General features: G+C 43.6%; 1 protein-coding gene across 4 annotated transcripts in view; it reads right to left on the bottom strand.

Moving 5' to 3' along the window:
* LOC109889752 (sprouty-related, EVH1 domain-containing protein 2) overlaps positions 1 to 27,097 on the bottom strand; it is a 32,850-nt gene extending 5,753 nt beyond the window's left edge. Inside the window, exons 1-4 of one of the 4 annotated variants that reach the window (XM_031829023.1) lie at positions 26,678 to 27,097; positions 11,623 to 11,800; positions 11,023 to 11,245; positions 10,744 to 10,808 (exon numbers count right to left, since the gene is read on the bottom strand). In XM_031829023.1, coding sequence (XP_031684883.1) covers positions 10,744 to 10,808; positions 11,023 to 11,245; positions 11,623 to 11,800; positions 26,678 to 26,703 — 492 coding nt within the window. In that variant the 5' untranslated portion in view covers positions 26,704 to 27,097. The remainder of the gene's footprint in view (positions 1 to 10,743; positions 10,809 to 11,022; positions 11,246 to 11,622; positions 11,801 to 26,677) is intronic. The other 3 variants (XM_020481426.2, XM_031829027.1, XM_020481436.2) reach the window with 3 other exon arrangements.
* Between the last annotated feature and the right edge of the window lie 664 nt (positions 27,098 to 27,761).

Genomic DNA, 27,761 nt, shown 5'->3' with positions numbered 1-27,761 from the left:
TATATACAGTGGGGCAAAAAAGTATTTAGTCAGCCACCAATTGTGCAGGTTCTCCCACTTAAAAAGATGAGGCCTGTAATTTTCATCATAGGTACACTTCAACTATGACAGACAAAATGAGAAAGAAAATCCAGAAAATCACATCGTAGGATTTATGAATTTATTTGCATTATTATGGTGGAAAATAAGTATTTGGTCACCTACAAACAAGCAAGATTTCTGGCTCTCACAGACCTGTAACTTATTCTTTAAGAGGCTCCTCTGTCCTCCACTAGTTACCTGTATTAATGGCACCTGTTTGAACTTGGACCAAAGTAACAAAGCCTACCATCAGTAACACACTACGCCACCAGGGACTCAAATCCTGCAGTGCCAGACGTGTCCCCCTGCTTAAGCCAGTACATGTCCAGGCCCGTCTGAAGTTTGCTAGAGAGCATTTGGATGATCTCGTCGTGTTTGGAGGACAAATAATGCTGAGTTGCATCCAAAGAACACCATACCTACTGTGAAGCATGGGGATGGAAACATCATTTGGGGCTGTTTTTCTGCAAAGGGACCAGGACGACTGATCCGTGCAAAGGAAAGAATGAGGCCATGTATCGTGAGATTTTGAGTGAAAACCTCCTTCCATCAGCAAGGGCATTGAAGATGAAACGTTGCTGGGTCTTTCAGCATGACAATGATCCCAAACACACCGCCCGGGCAATGAAGGAGTGGCTTCGTAAGAAGCATTTCAATGTCCTGGAGTGGCCTAGCCAGTCTCCAGATCTCAACCCCATAGAAAATATTTGAAGGGAGTTGAAAGTCCGTGTTGCCCAGCAACAGCCCCAAAACATCACTGCTCTAGAGGAGATCTGCATGGAGGAATGGGCCAAAATACCAGCAACAGTGTGTGAAAACCTTGTGAAGACTTACAGAAAACATTTGACCTCTGTCATTGCCAACAAAGGGTATATAACAAAGTATTGAGATACATTTTTGTTATTGACCAAATACTTATTTTCCACCATAATTTGCAAATAAATTCATTTAAAAAATCCTACAATGCGATTTTCTGGATTTTTTTTCTCATTTTGTCTGTCATAGTTGAAGTGTACCTATGATGAAAATTGTATATATATATATATATACACACATATACACACACACAGTTGAAGTCGAAAGTTTATCACAGTGCCATCTGTTTTGTCACCAGAGCCCCATATACAGTTTAAGTCAGAAGTTTACATACACCTTAGCCAAATACATTTAAACTCAGTTTTTCACAATTCCTGACATTTAATCTGAGTAGAAATTCCCTGTCTTAGGTCAGTTAAGATCACCACTTTATTTTAAGAATGTGAAATGTCAGAATAATAGCACAGAGAATTATTTCAGCTTTTATTTCTTACATCACATTCCCAGTGGGTCAGAAGTTTACATACACTCAATTAGTATTTGGTAGCATTGCCTTTAAATTGTTTAACTTTGGTCATATGTTTCGGGTAGCCTTCCACAAGCTTCCCACAATAAGTTGGGTGAATTTTGGCCCATTCCTCCTGACAGAGCTGGTGTAACTGAGTCAGGTTTGTAGGCCTCCTTGCTCGCACATTCTTTTTCAGTTCTACCCACACATTTTCTATAGGTCAGGGCTTTGTGATGGCCACTCCAATACCATGACTTTGTTGTCCTTAAGCCATTTTGCCACAACTTTGGAAGTATGCTTGGGGTCATTGTCCATTTGGAAGACCCATTTGTGACCCAGCTTTAACTTCTTGACTGATGTCTTGATGTTGCTTTAATATAGCCACATAATTTTCCTGTCTCATCATGTCATCTATTTTGTGAAGTGCACCAGTCCCTCCTGCAGCAAAGCATCCCCACAACATGATGCTGCCACCCCCGTGCTTCAAGGTTGGGATGGTGTTCTTCGGCTTGCAAGCCTCCCCCTTTTTCCTCTAAACATAACGACGGTCATTATGGCCAAACAGTTCTATTTTTGTTTCAGAGGATATTTCTCCAACAAGTATGATCTTTGACCCCATGTGTAGTTGCAAACGTAGTCTGGCGGTTTTATAGCAGTGGCTACTTCCTTGCTGAGAGACCTTTCAGGTTATGTCGATATAGGACTCGTTTTACTGTGGACATAAGATACTTTTGTACCCGTTTCCTCTCCAGCATCTTCACAAGGTCCTTTGGTGTTCTGGGATTGATTTGCACTTTTCCCACCAAAGTACGTTCATCTCTAGGAGACAGAACACGTCTCCTTCCTGAGCGGTATGATGGCTGCGTGGTCCCATTGTGTTTATACTTGTGTACCATTGTTTATACAGATGAACGTAGTACCTTCAGGCATTTGGAAATTGCTCCCAAGCATGAACCAGACTTGTGGAGGTCTACAATTTTTTTCCTGAGGTCTTGGCTGATTTTTTATTATTTTCCCATGTCGTAAAGCAATGAGGCACTGAGTTTGAAGGTAGGCCTTGAAATACATCCACAGGTACACCTCCAATTGACTCAAATTATGTCAATTAGCCTATCAGAAGCTTCTAAAGCTATGACAATTTTCTGGAATTTTCAAAGCTATTTAAAGGCACAGTCAACTTCGTGTATGTAAACTTCTGACCCACTGGAATTGTGATAGTGAATTATAAGTGAAATAATCTGTCTGTAAACAATTGTTTGAAAAATTACTTGTGTCATGCACAAAGTAGATGTCCTAAACGACTTGGCAAAACTATAGTTTGTTAACAAGACATTTGTGGAGTGGTTGAAAAACTTGTTTTAATGACTCCAACCTAATTGTATTTAAACTTCCGACTTCAACGGTATATATATATATATTTTTTTTTGCGCTCATGGTTAAACAGTGACTCAATTTTGTCTGGCCTTAGTGGACCAAAGATGTTCCACAAAACATAAGAGACATTTTGGCTTAGCGATGTAATGGACGATACCACACATTTTGGAGCCAAAGAAATGAAAAAAAAAAAAGTCTGACAGCCAGTCTGATGCAATTAAAATGGTCCAAACGGCCCAGGAAATGCAGAAGGAGGGGGAGTCTTTCTCCAGTGGGTGAGAGATAACGACACCCTTGATTGGGCACGAGAACCCGTGCGGGAAGCAGACTCCCATCGGCCCTTTACACAGAGACCAACAAACCGACCTGCACATGGCATGCGCTCAATGGGCCATTGCTAAGGTAAAAGCATGTCATGGCTCAGAGTCAAAATCTCCCTACTTCTGTATGTAATTAACCAACAACCCCCCAAAAAATGATTCCTTCAAGAACAAAAGAGTGGGAAAAACTGTTCTGAAGGCTCCCTTTTATATTGGGGGTAGGTTAAATTAATTCCAGCTAGGAGACTTACAGCCCCTTTAGCGTTGAGCAAGATCAGAAGTGTGGTCGATTGCGTCACTAGCTGAGGCCGGCGCGGGGCACCTCTTTCATGTGGCGGTGTGCTTTCGAGCTAACTCGGTTCCCCAGTTCTCCTTACCGCTGCCAAGGCGCGTGCCAGAGGACCGCTAGACTGCGGTAATCAGACGAGGGGGAGTCCGGCCACGGCATATGATATCGAAATGAGAGCGCCACCTCTAGTCCACTCCCATTCACTTTGGACGGTTTCTGGTTTCTTAGTCCTAAGTTTATTGGACCCCCAGCCACTTGCTATAGAGGGCTTCAGTGAGCCCGACCAAAGCTAAAAGTGGCATCCCTTCCTTGGGCGATGCCAAGAGCTTGGTTAGGGTTGAGAAATGTTCTTTAGGAGGCGAACCGGGGCCCCTGTCTGATGGAGATGATTACAAACACAGACCGTGTTCAGATATTTACTCCCAACAGCGGGCTTGAGGGGGAAAAAAAATAAGAGGGAGAAAGAAATGCTCCTGAGCACTAATAGCACAAGACCTATGGAATGTAAAAGGGCTAAATTGCCCATGTTCATCACAAAAGCCACGGAAGTCCACCAGGCGTGTTGATTGGGGGAAGATGTGTGTGGCGCAGCCTCTGATTTCAAAGACATACCTCTGCCTTGTTTGGAGATTTTCATCATCTCTTGCTTTGGGGGTGAATGGAGGTGAATAAAGACTGGAGATTAAGGCAAGGGGCTGCATCTGGTGGGGGTCAGGAGCCCTTTGAGGTAATTACAAAGTAACACACAAATGCACAAGCATATACACAAGCCAGCTACTAGTCACTGTGCCCTAGAGCACAGGAAAAGCCAAATGGTAGGAGCTGTGTGTGTGCAAAGTGTGATTACTGTGGGGCCGGTTGGGGGATGTGTGCGCCAGGGTCTAATTGGGAGTGTGTTTGTGTGTGTGCGCATATGTAAGGGATATATTTGTAAGTGTGTGTGCATGTGTGTTCGGAATGATTTCTGTGGTTGGGGAGGGGGAGGGGTGTATTTGTGGCTGAGCGAATTATCAATTTAGCCTCCAGACCAGACACAGGAATGGAACTCGCGGCAGCTGGCGATTCTAAAACTACCCTCGACCTCATCGACACTACAGAGTGGATAGTCTGGCCACCAGCAGCCCATTCAAAAAGACCCTGATGGGTGAGACAACACACACGCGTAGTGTGAGGCGTTTGAGCCTCCTGCACCCTTGTTAAACACCCCCCCCCCCCCCCCCCCCTGCAAGCACCAAAGGGAGACATTCCAACAGTCTTTCCAAATCTCACCAGTCACACCGGACCTTCCAAAAAGAGGAGGAAGTATTGCATCATCCAAGGGAGTGTGTTATTTACTCTTGACTAATATTGTTCTACTGCCCTGGGGGGGAGGGGGGGATAAAGGTCATTCGTCATTGTCCTCTCTCCTCCATCTGTGCCGGGACTTCAGTTCCCTCAGGCTTTTCGAAAAAGACAGATCCTATCTAATACAATGTGACCTTCCCCCTCTTCAGGCTAGCTCTCTGGGCCACTGGGGAATGGGGCTAGATTCCAAAAGAATACAAAAAATACGGGGGGGGGGGGGGGGGTCTGCAACCGAGGCGAATTGGAGTGTTCCCTTGAGCGGACCTGCTTTTTCTAAGTAGGGCCAGCTATGTAAACAGGGAGGCAGTGACGGATTACTGACGGGCCCTCTTCCCTCTGACTGGACATCCTGTGGAAACGACACGCTAGGCCCTTTTCCTCTTTGATGCCATCGGAAGGGAGAAGGAGTTTAAAAAAAGAAGAGAAAGAGGGGAAGCGAGTGCAAGGACCTGGACTTCCCATTACCATCAGATTTAGGATAAAGGCTAGGTACGCCAGACAAGAGGAAAGCGAATGAGTTACAATGGACGGATTCACTAGCTTAGCATCATCAGGATACTATTATTAATGTTGAGAGTGGATGAAGTTGTGTAGCAGTGAAGGGCCCATCTCAGTTTCTTTTGGTAGGAGTGGAGTACTTTACCATTTCCTAGTCATGTTCTTTAGTTGCGTCTTTTCTCTTGGCTTGGTCATCTTGTCAGCATCGCGTTTTAGCGTGTCTGGTTATGTGTTAGCATGTTTGCTAGCTTAAAGGGACACGGCGAGAAATGTAGGTCATTTTTCTACTTACCCAGAGTCAGACGAGCTCATTGAAAACCATTATGTCTGCGTGCAGTTTGGAAATGATTAAAGTTAGCTTAGAGCAATTTCTGGAAGTTTCCCGGTGCAGTAGCCAACACTTCTGAAAAGCAAGGAAATAGACCTTCCAACTACTCCAAAGCTTAGCGTCTTACAAAGCTATTCAAAGTAAATTTGTTGATTTGACTGATCTTCTATCCACGTCATTCTCGTTCCCGTTGTCACCAAGATCTACCGAGATCGCAACGTTTTATCTGTCTCAATGGCGCTCAGATACCATAATGGTAAAGAAACAAATGTTCTGCTCTCTATACATCTCTATGCGACAACAGGACAGAGAATGAGGAAGTGGATAAAATCTCCTTTCTAACGATTATCATTCAAATTTACGAATTCATAAAATATTATTGTAGAGGTTTTTGTAAGACTAAAATGACCAACCATCTTTGGTTTAGTTCTAAAGTCTATTTCCATGCTTTTGAGAGGAGCTACCTACTGTACAGGGAGACTTCCAGGAATGACGAAGGTGTATAAAGATCCATGCACTTTACCACAAATGTCTTGTTTACCAAGTTTGCTCTTTGTTATGCCGGCCTACTCTTTCTTTGTATCGTCATAAAGCACAGTATACATGATCCCAACTTAAGCTCCAAGACACTGGCAATATGAAAACCGGAAAAAGTTAAGTGTTGATTTATTGGCACATTGAACCATGTTGCGCACAGTAGTTTAAAAGCTCCGCGGATAGTGTTGAAACCATGACATCATATCTGAATTCCGACATCTTTATGCACCTTCGGCCATTGCCCTAAGCTAACGATATGTTTACTTCAATAATCTCCGAACTGCACGCAGAGACTTTGGGTAGGTAGAAAAACAACCTACATCTCAAAATCTTGCAGTGTCCCTTTAAGTGTTAGCTAGATAAATAAGTAACATATTAGCATGTCCGCTAGGCTAGCTAACTGTGTGTAGGCTGGGTACAGTACAGTGGGTCAGGCAGCAGCAGCAGTTGGGATGGAGGCTGCCAGGCAGAGGCCTCCACTGCAGATGCACCACACTATGACTCATGTACATCTCCCTCGCTCTCTCCTCCCTGGAAATTAGGCCTATTCAAAATCCGGTGATATAACAGCAACACACACTGCAGTTATAAGCTGTGCAGTAATGTATGTATGTATACCTTACTGGAACTTGCTTTTGATGCCTTGTTGTGTGAAGGTTTTCATGTTATCCATGGCAGGAACTGAACTGGCATTCAGGGCAGTGTTCTGGTGAACTGCCGGAGGTGGCCACATTCTAGCTAGCTCTGGGTATTTGAAATGTTTGGACTGTACTCGCATGATTTCTTTGGGTACTCGTATGGAAAATATATTTTTAGAACACAAGGCACTTGGGAAAAAAATGGCACATTTATCTACAGTGCATTTGGAAAGTATTCAGACCCCTTCACTTTTTCCACATTTTGTTACATTACAGCCGTATTCTAAAATGTATTAAATGACTTTCCCCCCCTCCTCAATCTACACATAATACCCCCTAATGACAATACAGGTTTTTAGAAACCTTCCAACAGGACAATGACCTTAAGCTCAGCCAAGACAATGCAGGACTAGCTTCGGGACGAGTCTCTGAATGCCTTTGAGTGGCCCAGTCAGAGCCCGGACTTGAACGCGATCGAACATCTCTGGAGAGACCTGAAAATAGCTGTGCAGAGAGGCTTCCCATCCAACCTGACAGAGCTTGAGAGGATCTGCAGAGAATGGGAGAACGTCCTCAAATACAGGTGTGTCAACCTTGTAGCGCCATACCCAAGAAGACTCCAGGCTGTAATTGCTGCCAAAGGTGCTTCAAGAAAGTACTGAGTAAAGGGGTCTGAATACTTATGTAAATGTGATAGTTTTTAATAACAAATTAGCAAAAATAAATAAAACCCTGTTTTGGTTTTGTCATTATGGGGTATTGTGTGTAGATTGGTGAGGTGGAAAAACAATTGAATCCATTTTAGAATAAGGTTGTAACGTAACAAAATATGGAAACACAAGGGGTTTGAATACTTTCTGAATACACTGTATATACACTGCTCAAAAAAATAAAGGGAACACTTACACAACACAATGTAACTCCAAGTCAATCACACTTCTGTGAAATCAAACTGTCCACTTAGGAAGCAACACTGATTGACAATAAATGTCACATGCTGTTGTGCAAATGGAATAGACAACAGGTGGAAATTATAGGCAATTAGCAAGACACCCCCAATAAAGGAGTGGTTCTTGCAGGTGATAACCACAGACCACTTCTCAGTTCCTATGCTTCCTGGCTGATGTTTTGGTCACTTTTGAATGCTGGCGGTGCTTTCACTCTAGTGGTAGCATGAGACGGAGTCTACAACCCACACAAGTGGCTCAGGTAGTGCAGCTCATCCAGGATGGAACATCAATGCGAGCTGTGGCAAGAAGGTTTGCTGTGTCTGTCAGCGTAGTGTCCAGAGCATGGAGGCGCTACCAGGGGACAGGCCAGTACATCAGGAGACGTGGAGGAGGGCAACAACCCAGCAGCAGGACCGCTACCTCCACCTTTGTGCAAGGAGGAGCAGGAGGAGCACTGCCAGAGCCCTGCAAAATGACCTCCAGCAGGCCACAAATGTGCATGTGTCTGCTCAAACGGTCAGAAACAGACTCCATGAAGTTGGTATGAGGGCCTGACGTCCACAGGTGGGGGTTGTGCTTACAGCCCAACACCGTGCAGGACGTTTGGCATTTTCCAGAGAACACCAAGATTGGCAAATTCGCCACTGGCGCCCTGTGCTCTTCACAGATGAAAGCAGGTTCACACTGAGCACATGTGACAGACGTGACAGTCTGGAGACGCCGTGGAGAACGTTCTGCTGCCGGCAATATCCTCCAGCATGACCGGTTTGGCGGTGGGTCAGTCATGGTCATGGTGTGGGGTGGCATTTCTTTGGGGGGCCACATAGCCCTCCATGTGCTCGCCAGAGGTAACCTGACTGCCATTAGGTACCGAGATGAGATCCTCAGACCCCTTGTGAGACCATATGCTGGTGCGGTTGGCCCTCGGTTCCTCCTAATGCAAGACAATGCAAGACCTCATGTGGCTGGAGTGTGTCAGCAGTTCCTGCAAGAGGAAGGCATTGATGCTATGGACTGGCCCGCCCGTTCCCCAGACCTGAATCGAATTAAGCACATCTGGGACATCATGGGACATCATGTCTCGCTCCATCCACTCCTGGACAGTCTGTTGCACCACAGACTGTCCAGGAGTTGGCGGATGCTTTAGTCCAGGTCTGGGAGGAGATCCCTCAGGAGACCATCCGCTACCTCTTCAGGAGCATGCCTAGGCGTTGTAGGGAGGTCATACAGGCACGTGGAGGCCACACACACTACTGAGCCTCATTTTGACTTGTTTTAAGGACTTTACATCAAAGTTGGATCAGCCTGTAGTGTGGTTTTCCACTTTATTTTTGAGTCTGACTCCAAATCCAGACCTCCATGGGTTGATCAATTTGATTTCCATTGATAATTTCTGTGATTTTGTTGTCAGCACATTCAACTATGTAAAGAAAAAAGTATTTAATAAGAATTTTTCATTCATTCAGATCTAGGATGTGTTATTTTAGTGTTCCCTTTATTTTTTTGAGCAGTGTATTAGATTCTATAAGTACTTAATGTTCCCATCTCATTGATATCAAATTATTAGATACACAAGTTGTTTTTGAAATAGGTCACTGGAATAACATCTAAGGCCAGCGTGCCTCTTGCGCGTAATGGTCATATTGGTGGGTATTCCAACAATCTTTTTTTTTTACTGTTGCCTTGGTTAATTTGAACCCATATGTAGATAATCCTTTATGACCATATGTTCCTCTGTGATTAATTATGATTGATTGTGCACAAAAGTGAATTGAATCGTTTCCACACCCAACATGCGTCAAGCGCATAATGGTCATGTGACATGAAACGTGTATATTTTGGGAAATGACTCAGATTGTTAGTTTGACCTGTTTCGGATCATAACATTGTCAGTAATGCAGAGAATTAAGAGTTTGAGGGCCTTCTTGTTCTCAAAGAGATGGAAGTGACCCATCTTGTCTAATGTGTCGAAGCTGGTAGCTTGGGGATACTGAACTATGCTAGGAACATGCCCTTTCACAGCTTCTGCACTCAAGTAAATTAGCATGTTTAATCACCTCGAGCATTTTAAATGAAGTTATTTAGACGTTTGCTTCAGAAACGTGCTCTTTGAACATCCACAATTGCTAACAAAAACATCCATCTGCAGAAATCCACAATGGAGGCAAGTCAAAACACAGCTGAAGGAAGCATCCATGCGCACGCACACACACACGCACACACACACACAACTCCCTCTTCCAAGAGGGCCAGCGGCCAAAAACCCCAAGCTCTCTCCAGACATGAGGGAAGAGAGAGAGACAACACAAGGCGTTCCCTTCTCTCAGTCCCCCCCCTCCCATGGTGTTAAATCACAGAGGCAGTTTGCTAGGAAGCAGCTGCTAATGATAGTTTTAGAGGAGGGTCAGTGGGAGGGAGGGAGGGGGTGGGGAGTGGGAGGAGGGAAGGGGGGTGGGAGGAGGGAAGGGGAGTGGGGGGAGGGAGGGAAGGAAGGGGAGTGGGGGGAGGGAGGGAAGGGGGGTGGGCAGGAAGAGACCTCGCGACCCCTGCCTGCTGCTCCTCATCTCCTGTAACGGAGACAAACCAAATGCCAAGCGGTGGCGGAGTCTGTTCAAAACACTACAGGATACCTAACCCTCACCCCTCCTCCTACCCTCCCTCCACCCCACCAGCCGCCTGTTACTATCGCACCAGCCATCTCCTGCTCAAAAACAAAGGCCCATCTCTTCCCGAACTGGGCCAAACTAAAATAACTGAAATCTTCACACGCACTTCAAAAAAGGGACTATAAGTGAAGGCGAGAGAGAAGCCCGACCAAGCACAGACTAGAGGTGATCCTGCAGACGGAAACAATATGGAGTCCAACATGCAAGTGGACAGCCATGATCATAGATGGGAAACATACCATCTCTATTGATATGAAGCCCAGAGTTTTGGGTGGGACTAGAAACCTGACCCTAACCAAAACAGACAAACTTGGATTCTCTCTCAAGTGTTTACTATGTCCCTGAACTTGCTGGTGTTTGAAACTACAATAGAGGAACACGGGGAGGGACTCACGGTGAAAACATCGTCGTCACCCAACTCGGCCTCATTCTGGATGGTCGAAGAAGAGGTGGTAGATCCTGGAAAACAAAGATGGCAGAACAAGCCAATAGTGAGAAACCTGAAGCGCAGGAGGCTGAACCACTTTAGTTGGACTTCCACATTCCCATAGCATCAAACACATTCCTTTTCTTGATATGTTAATCTAAACGCATTTGATAGGTTAAACCAATATGGTGGTTGCCTATCCACCTCTTTCAGCAATCAGTGGCTATAAAAGAAAGGGATGTATACCATTCAAGAGCATTGAGATACAGCCCTCATAGTCTTCGCCTTCCCCTCCCGTACCTTCCGTCAGGTCCTCCATGGCTTTCCTGACCCCACGGTCGAAGGCGCGTGCGTCGGCCGGGCTCTGGAACGTCAAGCCACACTTCTTGTTGTCCACTTTCCAGTGGTGAAATGTGGGCGTGGCCTTGGTGTACACCAGATCCCTCTTCAGGAAGCATTCCAGAATCACCTGGGAGGCAGCACACGTTTGAATGGACTATAAACAATGCTCCTAACAAACTATGCTGAAAGTGCAAGCCTCCTTACAAGCCCACATTGATTTCTACTACCTGAATTATCTATAAAGGAATAGAAAGAGAAACAGAGGGGAAACAGCTGAGGATCGATATCTGACAAAACACATTTGGGTAACAAGAAAAACGTTAATTGGTGACAATGAAGGATTTGTGAATACATTCTAAATGCGTGTGACAGAATCAATCCTTATCTTCCCTGGACGGGATTCGATCTCACGTTACCAACGACACTTCTTACTTTGGAAGCTAGTGAGCGAATTGTTACTGTAACGATTCAGGATTTGGGTCTGAGTGCTAGCAGGGGCTTTACCTGTTTGTCTTTGAGGCGCTCGCCGTGGATGAGGAAGCTGCTTCGGCCCAGCAGCTCGGCCGACAGCACCTTGCACACGCCCACACGGCTGAGGCATCCACCATCCTGGGCCAGCCAGCCGCCACTCGAGTCGTCCCGGGTCATGACCACCGCTTTGACGCGCACAATGTAGCTGTCACTGTATGGTTGAGAGAGGGGGAAAGTGGGGGTTAGTCATTTAGAAATGAGTTTGTAGCGCAGGTGCTTTTATATACATGTAGATGCATGCGTATATATACACAAAAAAGATATATACACATGTGCCAGTCAAAAGCTGACACACTACTCATTCAAGGGTTTTTATTTTTTACTTTCTTCTACATTGTAGAATAACATTGACGACATCAAATCTATGAAGTGTAACATATGGAATCATGCAGTAACCAAAAAAAATGTATTAATCAAATCCAAATATATTTTAGATTAGCCACCCTTTGCCTTGGCATTCTTGACACTCTTGGCATTCTCTCAACCAGCTTCACGAGGAATTTTTTCAACAGTCTTAAAAGGAGTTCCCATATATGCTGAGCACCTGTTGGCTGCTTTTCCTTCACTCTGCGGCCCAATTCATCCCAAACCATCTCAATTGGGTTGAGGTCAGGTGATTGTGGAGGCCAGGTCATCTGATGCATGCAGCACTCCATCACTATCCTTTTTGGCCAAATTGCCCTTACAAAGCCTGGAGGTGTGTTGGGTAATTGTCCTGTTGAAAAACAAATGACAGTCCCACTAAGCACAAACCAGATGGGATGGCATATGGCTGCAGAATATTGTGTTCACCATGCTGGTTAAGTGTGCCTTGAATTCTAAATAAATCACTGACAGTGTCACCAGCAAACCACCCCCACACCACCACCTCCATGCTTCACGGGGGGAACCACACATGCGGAGATCATCAGTTCACCTACTCTGCATCTCACAAAGACACGGTGGTTGGAATCAAAAATCTTACATTTGGACTCATCAGACCAAAGGACAGATTTCCACTGGTCTTATGTCCATTGCTCGTGTTTTGGCCCAAGCAAGTCTCTTCTTATTGGTGTCCTTTAGTAGTGGTTTCTTTGAAGCAATTTAACCACGAAGGCCTGGTTCACGCAGTCTCCTCTGAACAGTTGATGTTGAGATGTGTCTGTTACTTGAACTCTGAAGCATTTCTTTGGGGAGCAATTTGAGGCGGATAACTCTAATGAACTTATCCTCTGCAGCAGAGGTAACTCTGGGTCTTCCTTTCCTATGGTGGTCCTCATGAGAGCCAGTTTCATCATAGCACTTGATGGTTTTTGCGACTGCACTTGAATAAACTTCCGGATTGACTGACCTTCATGTCTTAAAGTGACGATGGACTGTCATTTCTCTTTGCTTATTTGAGCTGTTCTTGCTATAATATGGACTTGGTCTTATATCAAATAGGGCTGTCTTCTGTATACCACTCATGTCTTATCACAACTAATTGTCTCAAACGCATTAAGGAAAGAAATTCCCCAGATTAAACTTTTAACAAGGCACACCTGGTAATTGAAATGCATTCCAGGTGACGACCTCATGAAGCTGGTTGAGAGAAAGCCAAGAGTGTCATCAAGGCAAAGGGTGGCTACTTTGAAAAATCTCAAATATATTTAGATTTGTTTAACACTTTTTTGGTTACTACGTGATTTCATGTGTCATTTCATAGTGTTGATGTCTTCACTATTATTCTACAATGTAGAAAATAGTGAAAATAAAGAAAAACCTGGAATGAGTAGATGTCCAAACTTTTGACTGATATATATGCACAACACAAAGTGTTGGCCGCAGGTTTCATGAGCTGAAACAAAAGATCCCAGATTACACACAAAAAGCTTAGTTCTCTCAAATTCTGTGCACAAATTTGTTTACGTTGCTGATATGTGATCATTTCTCCTTTGCTAAGATTCTCCATCCATCTGGCAACTGTGGCATATCAAGAAGCGGATTAAACAGCATGATCATTACACAGGTGCCCCTTGCGCTGGAGACAATAAAAAGGCCACTCTAAAATGTGCAGTTTTGTCACACAACACCACAGATGTCTCAAATTGAGAGAACGTACAATTAGCATGCTGACTGCAGGAATGTCCACCAGAGCCGGTAGAGAATTGAATATTAATTTCTCTACCATAAGCCGCCTCCAACGTTGTTTTAGAGAATTTGGCAGTACGTCCAACCGGCTTCACAACCACAGACCACTTGTAACCACGCCAGCCCAGGACCTCCACATTAGACTTCTTCACCTGCGGGATCGTCTGTGTCCAGCCACCCGGACAGCTGATGAAGCTGATGAGTATTTCTGTCTGTAATAAAGCCCTTTTGTGGGGGAAACTAATTCTGACAGGCTTGGTTCAAAAGTGGTGGGTCCTATGCCCTCCCAGGCCCACCCATGGCAGCACCCCTGACGATTAATGTGAAATCCATAGATTAGGGCCTAATACATTTAATTAAATTGACTTGATTTCCTTATATGAACTGTAACTCACAAAAACTGTTGCATGTCGTGTTTATATTTTAACAAAAATATAAATGCAACAATTTCAAAGATTTTACTGAGTTATAGTTCATATAAGGAAATCAGTCAACTGAAATAAATTAATTAGGCCCTAATCTATGGATTTCACATGACCTGGAATACAGATATGCATCTGTTGGTAACAGATATTGTATTCTTAAAAATAAAATAAACATTTAAAGTAGGGGCGTGGATCAGAAAACCAGTGAACATCTGGTGTGACTACTATTTGCCTCATGCAGCACGACACATCTACTTTGCATAGAGTTGATCAGGCTGTTGTGGAATGCTGTCTCACTCCTCTTCAATGGCTGTGCGAAGTTGCTGGATATTGGTCGGGAACTGGAACACGCTGTCATACTGGTCAATCCAGAGCATCCCAAACATGCTCAATGGGTGACATGTCTGGTGACTATGCAGGACATGGAATAGCTGGGACATTTTCAGCTTCCAGGAATTGTGTACAGATCCTTGCAGCATGGGGTTGTGGATTATCATGCTGAAACATGAGGCGACATGAGGTCACAATCGTGAATCTGCTTTGCAGTGCAAACAAAACAAAATGGTTGATATAAATGAAACCTACATATTTGCATTCAGCCACAGGACTAAACTCATTTTTGTGAACAAAAAATCCCCCCTGAAAATGATGAGTCACACGTACATCTGCGCTGTGAAATTGGTCCGCGAACGGACTCTGCATCACCCCCTCACCTTCTGCCATATTTGAACGGACACAAACTAGCACCAATTAACACAGCTTTTAAAGAAGAACGCCCATTAGCAGTGGTATGGCTTTGCATGACATAGTATTTAAAACGATATTGTCAAGCTGCTGAAAAAGGCACCAAATATCAGTTATTCAAGCGGCTGCCCGACACCAGATATGAACACAAAGACGCAGCTTTACAAAAAAGTCATGGCCGTCTAAATCTCCATTGTTTTTTCCCCCCAAACGGTCACTTCCCTAATCTCACCCTTGCACTACTCGTCATGCACACCCAGGACACACGTAAATAAACAAGTCCAATTCATTAATTTGTCTTTCTAGTCAATGGGGACATTCAAAAGGGGATACTGAGGCAAGTCTAGTCATGTAAGAATCAGCATTGCTATACCATGGGTACAGCACAATTATATGCATGACACTACCCCAGATTTAACGATTTAGAACAATATATTAGTCAGGAATCTTCCATCCATAGCAGTTGAAAGATGTCTATGTGCCCATGGCTTTTAATATGGTAAACTAACTGTCCAGCTGGAATTTGAAGAGAGCATGGGTGATGGTACACCTCCACTAACACTCCCACACATACACCCTCAGACAAGCTAGGCCCAACTCAGAGACATGTACCTACCATGCCAAGACGCATGAGAAATGCACACCAGAGCAATAAGGACACCTGGCTAAAAGCATAACTGCAAAAGGGCTACAAATGAATTCATCAGCAGCAATCCTTTATATATAAAATCCCAGACAAATACACAGGTGCATATGACTTGGGTGTGAGTCACTAGACATGGAAATGGTTTTGTCAAATCCTGACGGACAGGCAGTATTTGAGATCATATGAGAGATGAGGACTCCACAGCCCACCCACCCCCAGAGCGCGATAAGCTTGGGTTTTGTTGACACCCCTGGAATGTAGCGGCCATGATAGTACATACTAAAGAGGGGGAGTAATTCCTCTCCCACTGCAGAGGTCACCCCTCTCTCTCTCCCACATCTTCTCTCTGTCACACACACACACACACACACACACACACACACACACACTATGATTATCCCAGATAACCTGGCGGCACTTCCAAACACAATGAATATTCATTTAGAGTTTTGACCAATAAACCGGGTAAAGGAAGGAAGACATGGCTGAATAAAGCCAGTCTTTGCAAACAAGGCTGACGATCCGTCTCCCCGAGATCCATGAACACGGAGCCCACATGGATGATTCAGAACAATCTCGCAGAGTGCCAGCGAATGTACTCTATGATTACACATCTAAAGACCTGCGAGCACGAGCCAGAGAGAGTCCCCCGGCGTTACCGAAACACCAGCTCTCCTCTGTAAAAGGTGGCAGCATTGCTCCGCTCATCTAACCTACTCCGCCACAGCCAAAACAAAACCTTATCCTAACCACGCAGTAGTCACGAGCAGCAGCCCCTCCAGCAACAGCCACACAGAATATGAGCGAGGAGGAGGACATTGCAGAGTAGACACAGAAAAGACACGGCTAACAGAAACCAGGGAAGCAGCAGAAATACAAAACCCGGGCGGCTTGCCTTTTATAATCGGACATCTCTCCTACATGCCGTGGCCACGGTCACAAATTCCTCATGGTCTCCATCGGCAGACGGTCGCGGTGTGCGAGACGACACAACATCCCAATCACCAGCCTGACCATGGTGGAAGCAGCAGCGGCCGTGCCTGACTTCCAGGCTGTTGGCTCAAAAGTGCTTCCCCACGTACAGTATGATTCAGTCTCCTTGACAAGCAGATGGCGCGTGTGTGTGTGTGTGTGTGTGTGTGCGAGAGAGAGACGGAGCGAGAGAGTGTAGAGTGTGTGTGTGTGAGTTGAGTATGAGTCATCTCCCGGCAGCCATTCCGCATTCGCCGGCAGTGGCACACAGCACACTCCATCCTCATCCGTCAAGGAGGGGTGAGGGGAGAAACATGGCCTAAGAAGCCCACCACTACCCAAACACAACAGGGGGGTTCCATCCATTCCAAACCAGCTTATTCTCGCACACAGGAGTCCAAAAGGAATCTGAAGCAACTGGAACAACTCGCCTATCAGCAAAAGGTTTGCGCACATTGTGTACAGCTGCGAGCAAAGAACATGTACATGTCATGGCTCTCGCTAGCGTGCAGGTCTAAAGAATATGTGGGTTGAATATTACTCAGCTCTGACTGGACTCCTTATCAGGAGTGTGCGCCCGGTGTCTTAACTTTGTCAGGCTCATAAAAGGAGGTCAAAGGTTTACAATGTCCAAACCCAACCCACAGGTAGGTGTAAAAGACCTGGGGTGATGTCATCCACGGCTCAGAATATAGGAACATAGGTGATCGATAGTCCTTTTTTTTCTCTCTACTCTCGCTCTCCTTTTTCCCTCTCTGGCAGCTCCCATTCAGGACGGCTCATCAGTTTCCCCTCCAAGCTCTCATGTCTCTATCACAGGCCATCAGATGAGGATTTTGTACAAGGAGCTGGCCACTAACAACGTTAAAGTCATGGGATACTTTCCTTGCGTTTGAGGTGTAGAGAAGAGGCTGTTCTGTTACTTGATGAACCAGACAAAGCAAAGCAGCAATGGGTCCATCAAGGCTCAGAAGTTCATAGACAACTGTACATGATGGGTTGATTTTTGATAGAATCATTTGTCCCTATCAAACAAGTAGGGTTAAGGCCTACACATTCATATTCTAACCCAAAATAGGCCAGTCCCACTGAAATGAACAGAGTTATTGTATGTTAATGTCCCCCCAATATTCAACAGGTCGATTCCCTTGGAAGTCGGAGGCCCCCCAGATTGCTTATGACGTGTTCATATGCTACGGCAAAATGTGGAGAGTTACAGAAAATCTGCTTCAAAAATGTACATTTCCCTCTCTGCCCAATGACAAAATGTGTAGAATAGCATAAAACTGCTAATTTCTCTGCCCCATGGCAAAATGTGCTGAAATGCATGAAGTTGCCCCCCCCACCCACATTTTTTTTTGTTTTCCCTAAAAAAAGTATTATTTTTGGCTTAGTGTAGGTGCCCCAAATGCATTAGACTGAACCTATTCAGACACACTGCATCTCCTCCGCTTAGCCGTGCTGTCTATTCATGCCCCTCCCAATTCATTTCAGTTAGGGGCGGTTCGAGGAGAGGGGCACTAGCCCCACCTGAAACACATTTCATTCCAGAATCATGGGCATTAATATGGAGTTGGTCCCCCCTTTGCTGCTATAACAGCCTCCACTCTTCTGGGAAGGCTTTCCCCTAGATGTTGGAACATTGCTGCGGGTATTCGCTTCCATTCAGCCACAAAAGCATTAGTGAGGTCAGCACACTGATGTTGGGCAATTAGGCTTGGCTCGCAATCAGAGTTCCAATTCATCCTAAAGGTGTTTGATGGAGTTGAGGTCAGGGCTCTGTGCAGGCCAGACACGTTCTTCCACAACGATCGCAACAAACAATTTCTGTATGGACCTCACTTTGTGCATTGGGGCATTGTCATGCTGAAACAGGAAAGGGCCTTCCTCAAACTGCTGCTATAAAGTTGAAAGCACAGAATCATCTAGAAAGTCATTGTATGCTGTAGCGTTAAGATTTCCCTTCACTGGAACTAAGAGGCCTAGCCCGAACCATGAAAAACAGCCCCAGAACATTATTCCTCCTCCACCAAACTTTATACTTGGCACTATGCATTGGGGCAGGTGGCATTCTTCTGGCATCCGCCAAACCCAGATTTGTCCGTCGGAGTGCCAGATGGTGAAGCGTGATTCATCACTCCAGAGAACGCGTTACCACGGCAGAGTCCAAATGTGGCAAGCTTTACAAGCTGATGCTTGGCATTGCGCATGGTGTTCTTAGGCTTGTGTGCGGCTGCTCGGCCATGGAAACACATTTTATGACGAACAATTCTTGTGCCGACATTGATTCCAGAGGCATTTTGGAACTCGGTAGTGAGTGTTGCAACTGAAGACAGACGATTTTTACGCGTTATGCGCTTCACCACTTCAGTCCCGTTCTGTGAGCTTGTGTGGCTTACCACTTCACGCCTGAGCCGTTGTTGCTCCTAGGTGTTTCCACTTCACAATAACTACAGCTGACTGGCGCAGCTCTAGCAGGGCAGAAATTTTACGAACTGACTTGTTGGAAGGGTGGCATCCTATGACAGTGCCACGTTGAAAGTCACTGGGCTCTTCAGCACGGACCATTCTACTGCCAGTGTTTGTCTATGGAGATTGCATGGATGCATGCTCAATTGTATACACCACTGAGGAACAGGTGTGGCTGAAACAGCAGAATCCACTAATTTGAAGGGGTGACCACATACTTTTGGCCATGTAGTGTATGATTGACCACCCTTGGTGCCCACCCATTCTCATTAGGTCAGAACGCTGTTAATATGGCTCAGATTGGAAGAGGAAGAGTGCGTTCGTGCTGGGTTTTCCTGTTGGCGCGGAAAAAATTGGACTGGTAAGTCAAGTTTGGACACACCTACTCATTCAAGGGTTTTTCTTTATTTTTTACTATTTTCTACATTGTAGAATAATAGTGAAGACATCAAAACTATGAAAAAACAAATATGGAATCATCTAGTAACCAAAAAAAAGTGTTAAACATAAAATATATTTAGATTTGAGATTCTTCAAAATAGTCACCGTTTGCCTTGATGACAGCTTTGCACACGCTTGGCATTATCTCAACCAGCTTCATGAGGTTGTCACCTGGAATGAATTTAATTTCAATTAGCAGGTGTGCCTTGCTAAAAGTTACTTTGTGGAATTTCTTTCCTTCTTAATTAATGCTTTTGAGCCAATCAGTTGTGTTATGACAAGGTAGGGGTGGTATACAGAAAATGGTATTTTGCCGAATAGCACTAAGTCCATATTATGCCAAATAAGCAAAGAGAGAAAACACCAGCAAAACACCAGTCTCAACATCAACCGTGAAGAGGCGACTCTGAGATGCTGGCCTTCTAGGCAGAGTTCCTCTGTCCAGTGTCTGTGTTCTTTTGCCCATCTTAATCTTTTCTTTTTATTGGCCAGTCTGAGATGTGGCTTTTTCTTTGCAACTCTGCCTAGAAGGCCAGCATTCCGCAGTGGCCTCTTCACGGTTGACGTTGAGACAGGTGTTTTGCGGGTACTATTTAATGAAGCTGCCAGTTGAGGACTTGTGGCATGTGTTTCTCAAACTAGACACTAATGTACTTGTTCTCTTGCTCAGTTGTGCACCGGGGCCTCCCACTCCTCTTTCTATTCTGTTTAGACCAGTTTGCGCTGTTCTGTGAAGGGAGTAGTACACACCATTGTATGAGATCTTCAGTTTCTTGGCAATTTCTCGCATGGAATGGCCTTCATTTCTCAGAACAAGAATAGACGAGTTTTTGAAGAAAGTGCTTTGTTTCTGGCCATTTTGAGCTTGTAATTGAACCCAGAAAGGCTGATGCTCCAGATACTCAACTAGTCTAAAGGACAGTTTTATTGCTTCATTAATCAGAACAACAGTTGTCAGCGGTGCTAACATAATTGCAAAAGGGTTTTCTAATGATCAATAAGCCTTTTAAAATCATAAACATGGATTAGCTAACAACGTAACATTGGAACACAGGAGTGATGGTTGCTGATAATGGGCCTCTGTAGATATTCCTTTTTTTTTATCAGCCGTTTCCAGCTACAATAGTCATTTACAACATTAACAATGTCAACACTGTAGTTCTGATTAATTTGATGTTATTTTAAATGGACAAAAAAAGTGATTTTCTTTCAAAAACAAGGACATTTTTAAGTTACCCCAAACTTTTGAACGGTAGTGTTTGCTTGTGTACACACACACACACACACACATAGTGGACTGGGCATAAGGTTGGCGAACTACATCTATAATAAAACGCAGTGTTCATCTTTTTATTCTTAACATAAATACATATGCATGTGTGACCCCACGTCAACTGTTTCCAATATCTACTCCGCAATTTCTCCCCTTTACTATCCAACATTCCTCTCCCTACACATCTCCGATTGGTATAGTATGCTCTAGTATTTACGGGGACCTTTTATATGGAAGGTATACCAAATTCAGAATGAAGATGTCACAGTATGGCTGGCAGCTGAAATTGGACAGAAAATGAGAGGCATGTAATCTGTGGCTACAGACCACATGCCTAGTGGTGGCACTACAGACTGAGTGCAACAACACACTTTATGAATATACTCCAGACACACACCACCACTACGGAACAGGAGATACCTCTTTACTACATGATTCCATATACGTTACTTCATAGCTTTGATGTCTTCCCTATTATTCTACAATGCGGAAAAATAGTACAAAGAAAAGAAAAAAACCTTGAATAAGTAGGTGTCCAAACTTGACTGGTAATGTAGTTCGACGGCACATTTAAATGTTGCATACAGAAAGAGTGTTACATTTCTGTACGTAAATGTTACTTGAGCAGCTGCTCCATAACCACATTGCCAAAATAAATTAAATAAAACAAACTGCCCCACAGGGGTAAAAGATAAAACAATAATCTGCTCAAATTGTTCCAACCTCTGCACCCTTTCGCTGATAAGAAAACGATGTGATAAGGCTTGGCTTAATCTTACCTCGCCTGCTTATAAACCCCCAAAACACACAACACGCACACAATCACAGAAAATCCAATAATCTGTTAGCTAAGAAACCTGTTGGTAGTTTGGGGCATCAAGACAGAGTATGTTAGTGACCATTTCCTACTGCATAAGTTTGCGTCTTGAAGTTGTAGACTACACTACCAACAGAAGCGTCTTGAGTTTTTGACGTGTGTGATTTTTTTGGGAGTCTTTTTAAACCTCCATTGGGGCAAATGTACTGTACATTGGCAAAGGAAAACGAGGAATATAACTAGTTCTTTGCGACAGTAAACTGAACTTCCTTTTACATGCCCAAATCTAATATCTGCTAAACTAGTCATGTCAAACCGTTCACCAGCAATGGGTGACGCTGCTAAAGCAAACATTACGCCAAAGGCCCATCGGCTGGACGTACAGGTTTAGCCGTTCGAGCACACTGTTGCCTCAGGTGGTCCACGGACACAGGAGAAAACAAATGAAAACTCCACACATGCTTATGACATCATCCCCATACAAAATGGTCAGATCTCCGTTTCACTTGGTCATTGCCAAACATTGCGAATGAGTTCCCTAGCCGTCACAAAGAGAGGGACTATGCTCTTTAACCAAGTCAACCAAACCAGGGGGGGGGGGGGGGGGGGGGGGGGAGGAGGACACTGTGACCTTGTGCGGTGCTTTCACATACGCTCCCCTGTCGACAGATATCCGAAACGTGAGCGGGTCTGTGTGGCGAAGTCGATAGAGGCAGAATGTGGACCCGTGCGATGCCACTATTGAACTGAAGTAAAGGAAATCCATCTTCCATTACACATGTCACATGGCCTATTGCCCAAATGGCAAACACCATCTCTGCCCCGTGACTTCCCAATCACTAGGCAAAAAGCCCCAATGGTTTTTGTAGTGTACAGGTTGACCACGTCTGAGTCCCTTAAAAGTTTGGAGCAGTTTAAGTCAGGATCGAGACATTAGAATGAAAGAGACTGTCTAGTGCAGTATTATTCATGTAATGACAAGCTTCATGTCATTGGTGATATACCTCATTGCCATAGGCTTATTGTCTCTCTTTGTTGACGTTCAAACAACGTTTCTGTAGAGGGAAAAATTACACCACTAACAGCAATTATTTGGCTCCAATAGTTTCATCTCGTCTCTGCTTCATTTTGCCGTTGTTGAGCTGAACCCTGCCGGCCCAGCTCATGGAAGGGGAGGGTTGATATGAAATCGATCCAGGGCAGTAATGGGGCTGGGAAGCTGGGGAGAGTTGTGGTGACCTTTCCTCAATGTCATTTTCTCCTCTCAGTGGCATTATTGACAGCTCAGAGTTTGCCGGTTCTGGGGCGTCATTACTCTGATCAATACAACTAGCCAACCCAACCTCCGGAAACAGGGTGGGTGGGGGAGGGGGGGCGTGCACATGGATTGGGGGAATGCAAGGCAAGGCAACACCTCACAAACTTGCTGTCTAGAATAGTACAGCTGAGTTTTATTGCACTTAGACCAATAAAACTGGACCACTATTAGCCATTTGGATACATATAATAAAACAGTCTTTAACAGTTGTGTACTGTATGTAGCTGGAATTTGCAGGAACACTGTTGTGTAACTACTCTTTGCTTGAGGGTACTAAAACTTGTGATATCATTCGAGAACTTGAGCATCCCCCACGTATCCTTTTGTGCACACATGAAACGTTGCCAAGACGACTTTTGTTCCAACATTCCCACCTTTCAATCATGTTCAATTGCATAAGAAATGTCAACGCCAACGGTTATGGATTGAAGTAACCTGCTTCTTTTAGCAATTCCAGTTCGGATAAACATTTCACAAGCGCAAACTATTATATTTCCTTTTACATTACCATCTGAGTCATGTGTTTACCTATAGGGGTGTGAGTGTACCATAAATCATTAGAAGAAAAGATAGCCTACTCCTTCAGGTCATGGGTTATTGCCAAATCTCTACACGCAGGATAAAGGACATAAAGCTATGAGCAACAGAACCTTATATTGCCAAACATCCAAAGTGTACTCTACACCCAAAAAGATATGCCTTATAGAATGTGTAGGCCAGTGGTGGTCAGTGCCGTTTAATATTAGGGATGACTATTGTATCATTGGTTGTATCATTAGTATAATTTGTTGGGCTAATATGTTGGAGACATCGAAAGAGGTTACAGAAGACAGAAAGGCAAAAAGCGTCCCACTTTTCTCAGAATTCAACTTACAGCATGGATGACTGTCATTCATATTCCATTCACCCAGCTCAGTGTAACATCAATAGGTTTTGGCTACTACATGATAATTTAATTTATACCCATCATGAGGTTGCTACAACCTTGCCTAAAAATTAAAGTTTATACCGTGGGTGCACAGGTTGAGAGACAAAATGGAGTAATCAAAAGTGACACATTCAATACTGCCTAAATTGGCTGCATTAGCTAAGTAAGTGAAAGGTAAACTAAGAAGAAAAGTTACAAGAAGATATAGCTATGGTTAGGGTTACTGTATAAGTCTATGTAAGATTGTGAGAGCCATGAGCCTCCTAGGTTTTGTATTGAAGTCAATGTACCCAGAGGAGGACGGAAGCTAGCTGTTCTCCGGCTACACCATGGTGCTACTCTAGAGGGTGCTGTTGAGGCTACTGCAGACCATTGCAATCAGTGTGTTTTAATCAGTTATTTGGTAGGAATGAGTAGGAGTAATCGAGTACTCGAACTTACATCAAACCTATCTTTAATCGGAGATCACGTTTTTCAAATACTGTAAAAAAGATTTGGTCAAAACTCGGTCATCTTTGAAGACAACGTTAATTTGCTTTGACTCGTGTTCCTTTTGTACATATGCATTTGCAGGGGCACAACAAAAACTAAACAAAGCGGTCCCGTGTGGCTCAGTTGGTAGAGCATGGTGCTTGCAATGCTAACGTTATCGTTTCGATTCACGCAGGGGACCAGTATAAAAAATGATGTAGGCCTACTAAGTCGCTCTGGATAAGAATGTCTGCTAAATTACAAAAAAAAATCAAATGTACCAAACGGTTCTCCCTAAATTCCCTTTCCCACGGTCTCTCACTCAATTGCGTTTCTGACCGCTCCCTCTACACATGCATGCTGTTGTGCCACACACAACCTTGCGCTAGGTCTTTAGAAATACAAATGCCTATAAAAAAAACATATCTAACTGATGGGATATACAAGCTACATTCCATGCCAAATTATGATAGTTTTATCACAAATTCAAAATGGACTGGTTGACTGAAGGAAATACGTGTTCCAACAACAAGCTGCTGTTCTGGAATAATTGCGTCCAGTCTAATTTCCACTCAGGCTACTTTGCAGTTGTGACTAGTTACCACAACCACAAAGTCAAAATGGTCTATACTGTAAAACATTATTAAAACAAAAACTTGCTTTTCGGGCTTAATTTAAGGTTAGGCATTAGGTTAGCAGTGTGGTTAACTTTAGGGTTAAGGGTTAGGTTTAAATAAAATATTAAGAGGAGAAATTGTAGAAATAGGCGGGGTTTATGACTGTGGCAACTAGTGACGACACTACTTTGCGAACTGCTAGTGCCATTTAGAATTGGTTAGCCTATGCTATAACCCCCCTAAACAGCGACAGGTTCCACACTGAAAATATGAACAGATTGATAAATAGAAATGGCATATTTTCATCAGAATCATTAAGCCTAGGCCAACTAAAACGAATGCATGTATATTGAAAAAAGACAGATTTGAGTTTGTAACACAAAAAAAAAAAGGTCTTTCAACTCACAAAATTGAGCATGGTAAAAAATAATAAAAATCACTGACAAAAAACAAGGCTATGCCATTGCACAGCCATATGATTCTACAAGCAAACACCACTGCTGAGGCTACTAACTTTTTAAAGATTGTGTTCCACGATAAAATATAACCATGTGAAATTACTTTTTCATTTAATTACTTTTAAAATTGCACTTTTTTATTGACTGGGGTATTTTAGCAATTAGGATGTGTTATTTGTAATGGTTATGATAAATTATGCGTTGGTGGCATATAGATAAATGTTCTAAAAAAAAAAAATTCTTCATTTGAGTACTGTAAAAACAATCATGCAAGTACTCAAAGTAATAAACAAATGGCAGATGTCCATCCCTATTATTTGGTGAAATGTGAAAATATTTAGTACCTATAGTTTTATCTAAAAAAAAAATATATTTTTATGTTTCACTATTTTTATGAAATTCAATTAATAGGATGGTCCTCCTTCCTTCACTGAGGAAGCTATATGTAGGCTACAATAGGATATCTATTTTGAAAAGCAAAAGTGTGTATGCCTATAAGTAAAATGGAATTAACTTGTACACGAGAAAACTTGTGTGAAAATGGGTTGACCCCTAGAAATAGAGGGAGAAAAAAATGTAACAACCAACCAAAAAGCCTAACGTAACGCACAAGGTACTTAAGAAAATAAAACAGTTTAGGACGGAAATGTTGACTATCATTCGGCACTGGACTGAATCAACTGGATTATCTTTCCAACTAGACATTCATATTTGATCGTACTCAGAAAACGATGAAATATTCGTGTAAACTCTATCAACGCGGCGCGCACCCTCTCGGCCTTCGCCGTTGGTATTTTTATGAATGAAGGACAGTATGCAAATTAGAGCGATTCACGAAAAGAAATGGCGGATATGGCATATCAGTCCCCCACAAAGAAAGACTTTCTAGCCAACAGCGCCAACAATGCAAACGAAAGCTACTTTTTCCTTGACCGTGCACCCACAATCTACATTGTGGTCAACATACAATGTTGTTATAAATTCTACCGTGTTATTTGCATGGCAAATGGTGATATGAAGTGCAGTTGAAACTATTCACTGTAAACCCTTTACAAAATGTTTCCGATCCAACCCCTCCCCTCGTCCCCCCCTCTTTCAAGGCTATAGTCGTTCAGGAGGGCGAGGGGGCCTAACCATCTCGCTCCTCTGTCCACTATAACGTTACATTGTAACAAAGCATTCTCAACTTCGGGGGAAAAAATTTAAGGTCCACTCTCCTCATCCATCTCAGTATCCCATCAACAGACATGCATAACATGGGTATATTTCGAGAATTTATAACATGCAAAATAAGAATTAAGACTACTTTTGTGAAGTAGCTAACGTTATAGGCTACTCACTCATCTGGGTGTGTTTCCTCGGTCATTTTTTCGTTTCACCTACAATAATATCCCGCCGAGGGTACGTAATGTGGTGTCTTCATTTTATCTTTCCCTTCTCGTCCAACCCCTCGATCACACACTAACAGCCGTAGTTTAGTTTTCCGAGTGTTTTTTCAGTTTGTTTGCGTTATTTCTCGCTTCTCTTCTTCGTTTCTCAGCACTTTACTACAATTATTCGAGCGCATCCACGAGAGAGTAAATCCCTTTGGAATACCTCCACCGATTTAATCCCGTCGCGCCCCATGCTGAAATGCGGTAATTAAAATCGTGCGTTGATGTCGGTGAGGATGGCCCCGTACGAGCCCCATCTCTGGTTACTCCATGTTGGATTCTGTAGGTAGAAGCCAACGCCGCGGACTCTGGAAGTGGAGAGGGGGGGGCTTGCGGAAACGATGACGTCAGACCCGAAGGACTGCAGATCTTATAGAATTTTTAGGGATGTCCAAAGCTAGCAGTGGACTATTTGTCTATACGAAATTAGGATGTATGTGTTTCCCTATTTCTACTGTTTCGCACAATAAGGTCACTTTCAGTACTTTACATTTACATCACAATTTGGCCTGTACTTATCATAGATAGGAGGCACCTATTTACATTTTCAAGTAGTGCTGGTATATTATGAAGATGTGGACACAGGGTTAATGATACCTAATGTAGACAATATACGAACTAGTGAGTAACCTGAATACCTCAATCATGATTATCGTGCATTCATAACAGCTAAAGTTACTGGAATTCAACATATTATTCATCGCACCATCATCAATTATTTGCCAAACACATCTGTTGTTCACTGACACAATATGTGATGAGAAAAAATAAAGAAAAAATATATCAAATCAAATTGTATTGGTCACATACACATGGTTAGCAGATATTATTGTGAGTGTAGCGAAATGCTTGTGCTTTTAGTTCCCGACAGTGCAGCAATATCTAACAAGTAATCTAACAATTCCACAAAAACGACCTAATACACACAAATCTGAGTAAAGGAATGGAATAAGAATATATACTGTACATATAAATATATGGATGAGCAATG

This window comes from Oncorhynchus kisutch, linkage group LG1 (genome assembly GCF_002021735.2).
Source record: "Oncorhynchus kisutch isolate 150728-3 linkage group LG1, Okis_V2, whole genome shotgun sequence".
Lineage (NCBI taxonomy): Eukaryota > Metazoa > Chordata > Actinopteri > Salmoniformes > Salmonidae > Oncorhynchus > Oncorhynchus kisutch.
Note: the sequence above shows the minus strand (reverse complement) of the source record. Positions and strands in the feature narration are given on the sequence as shown.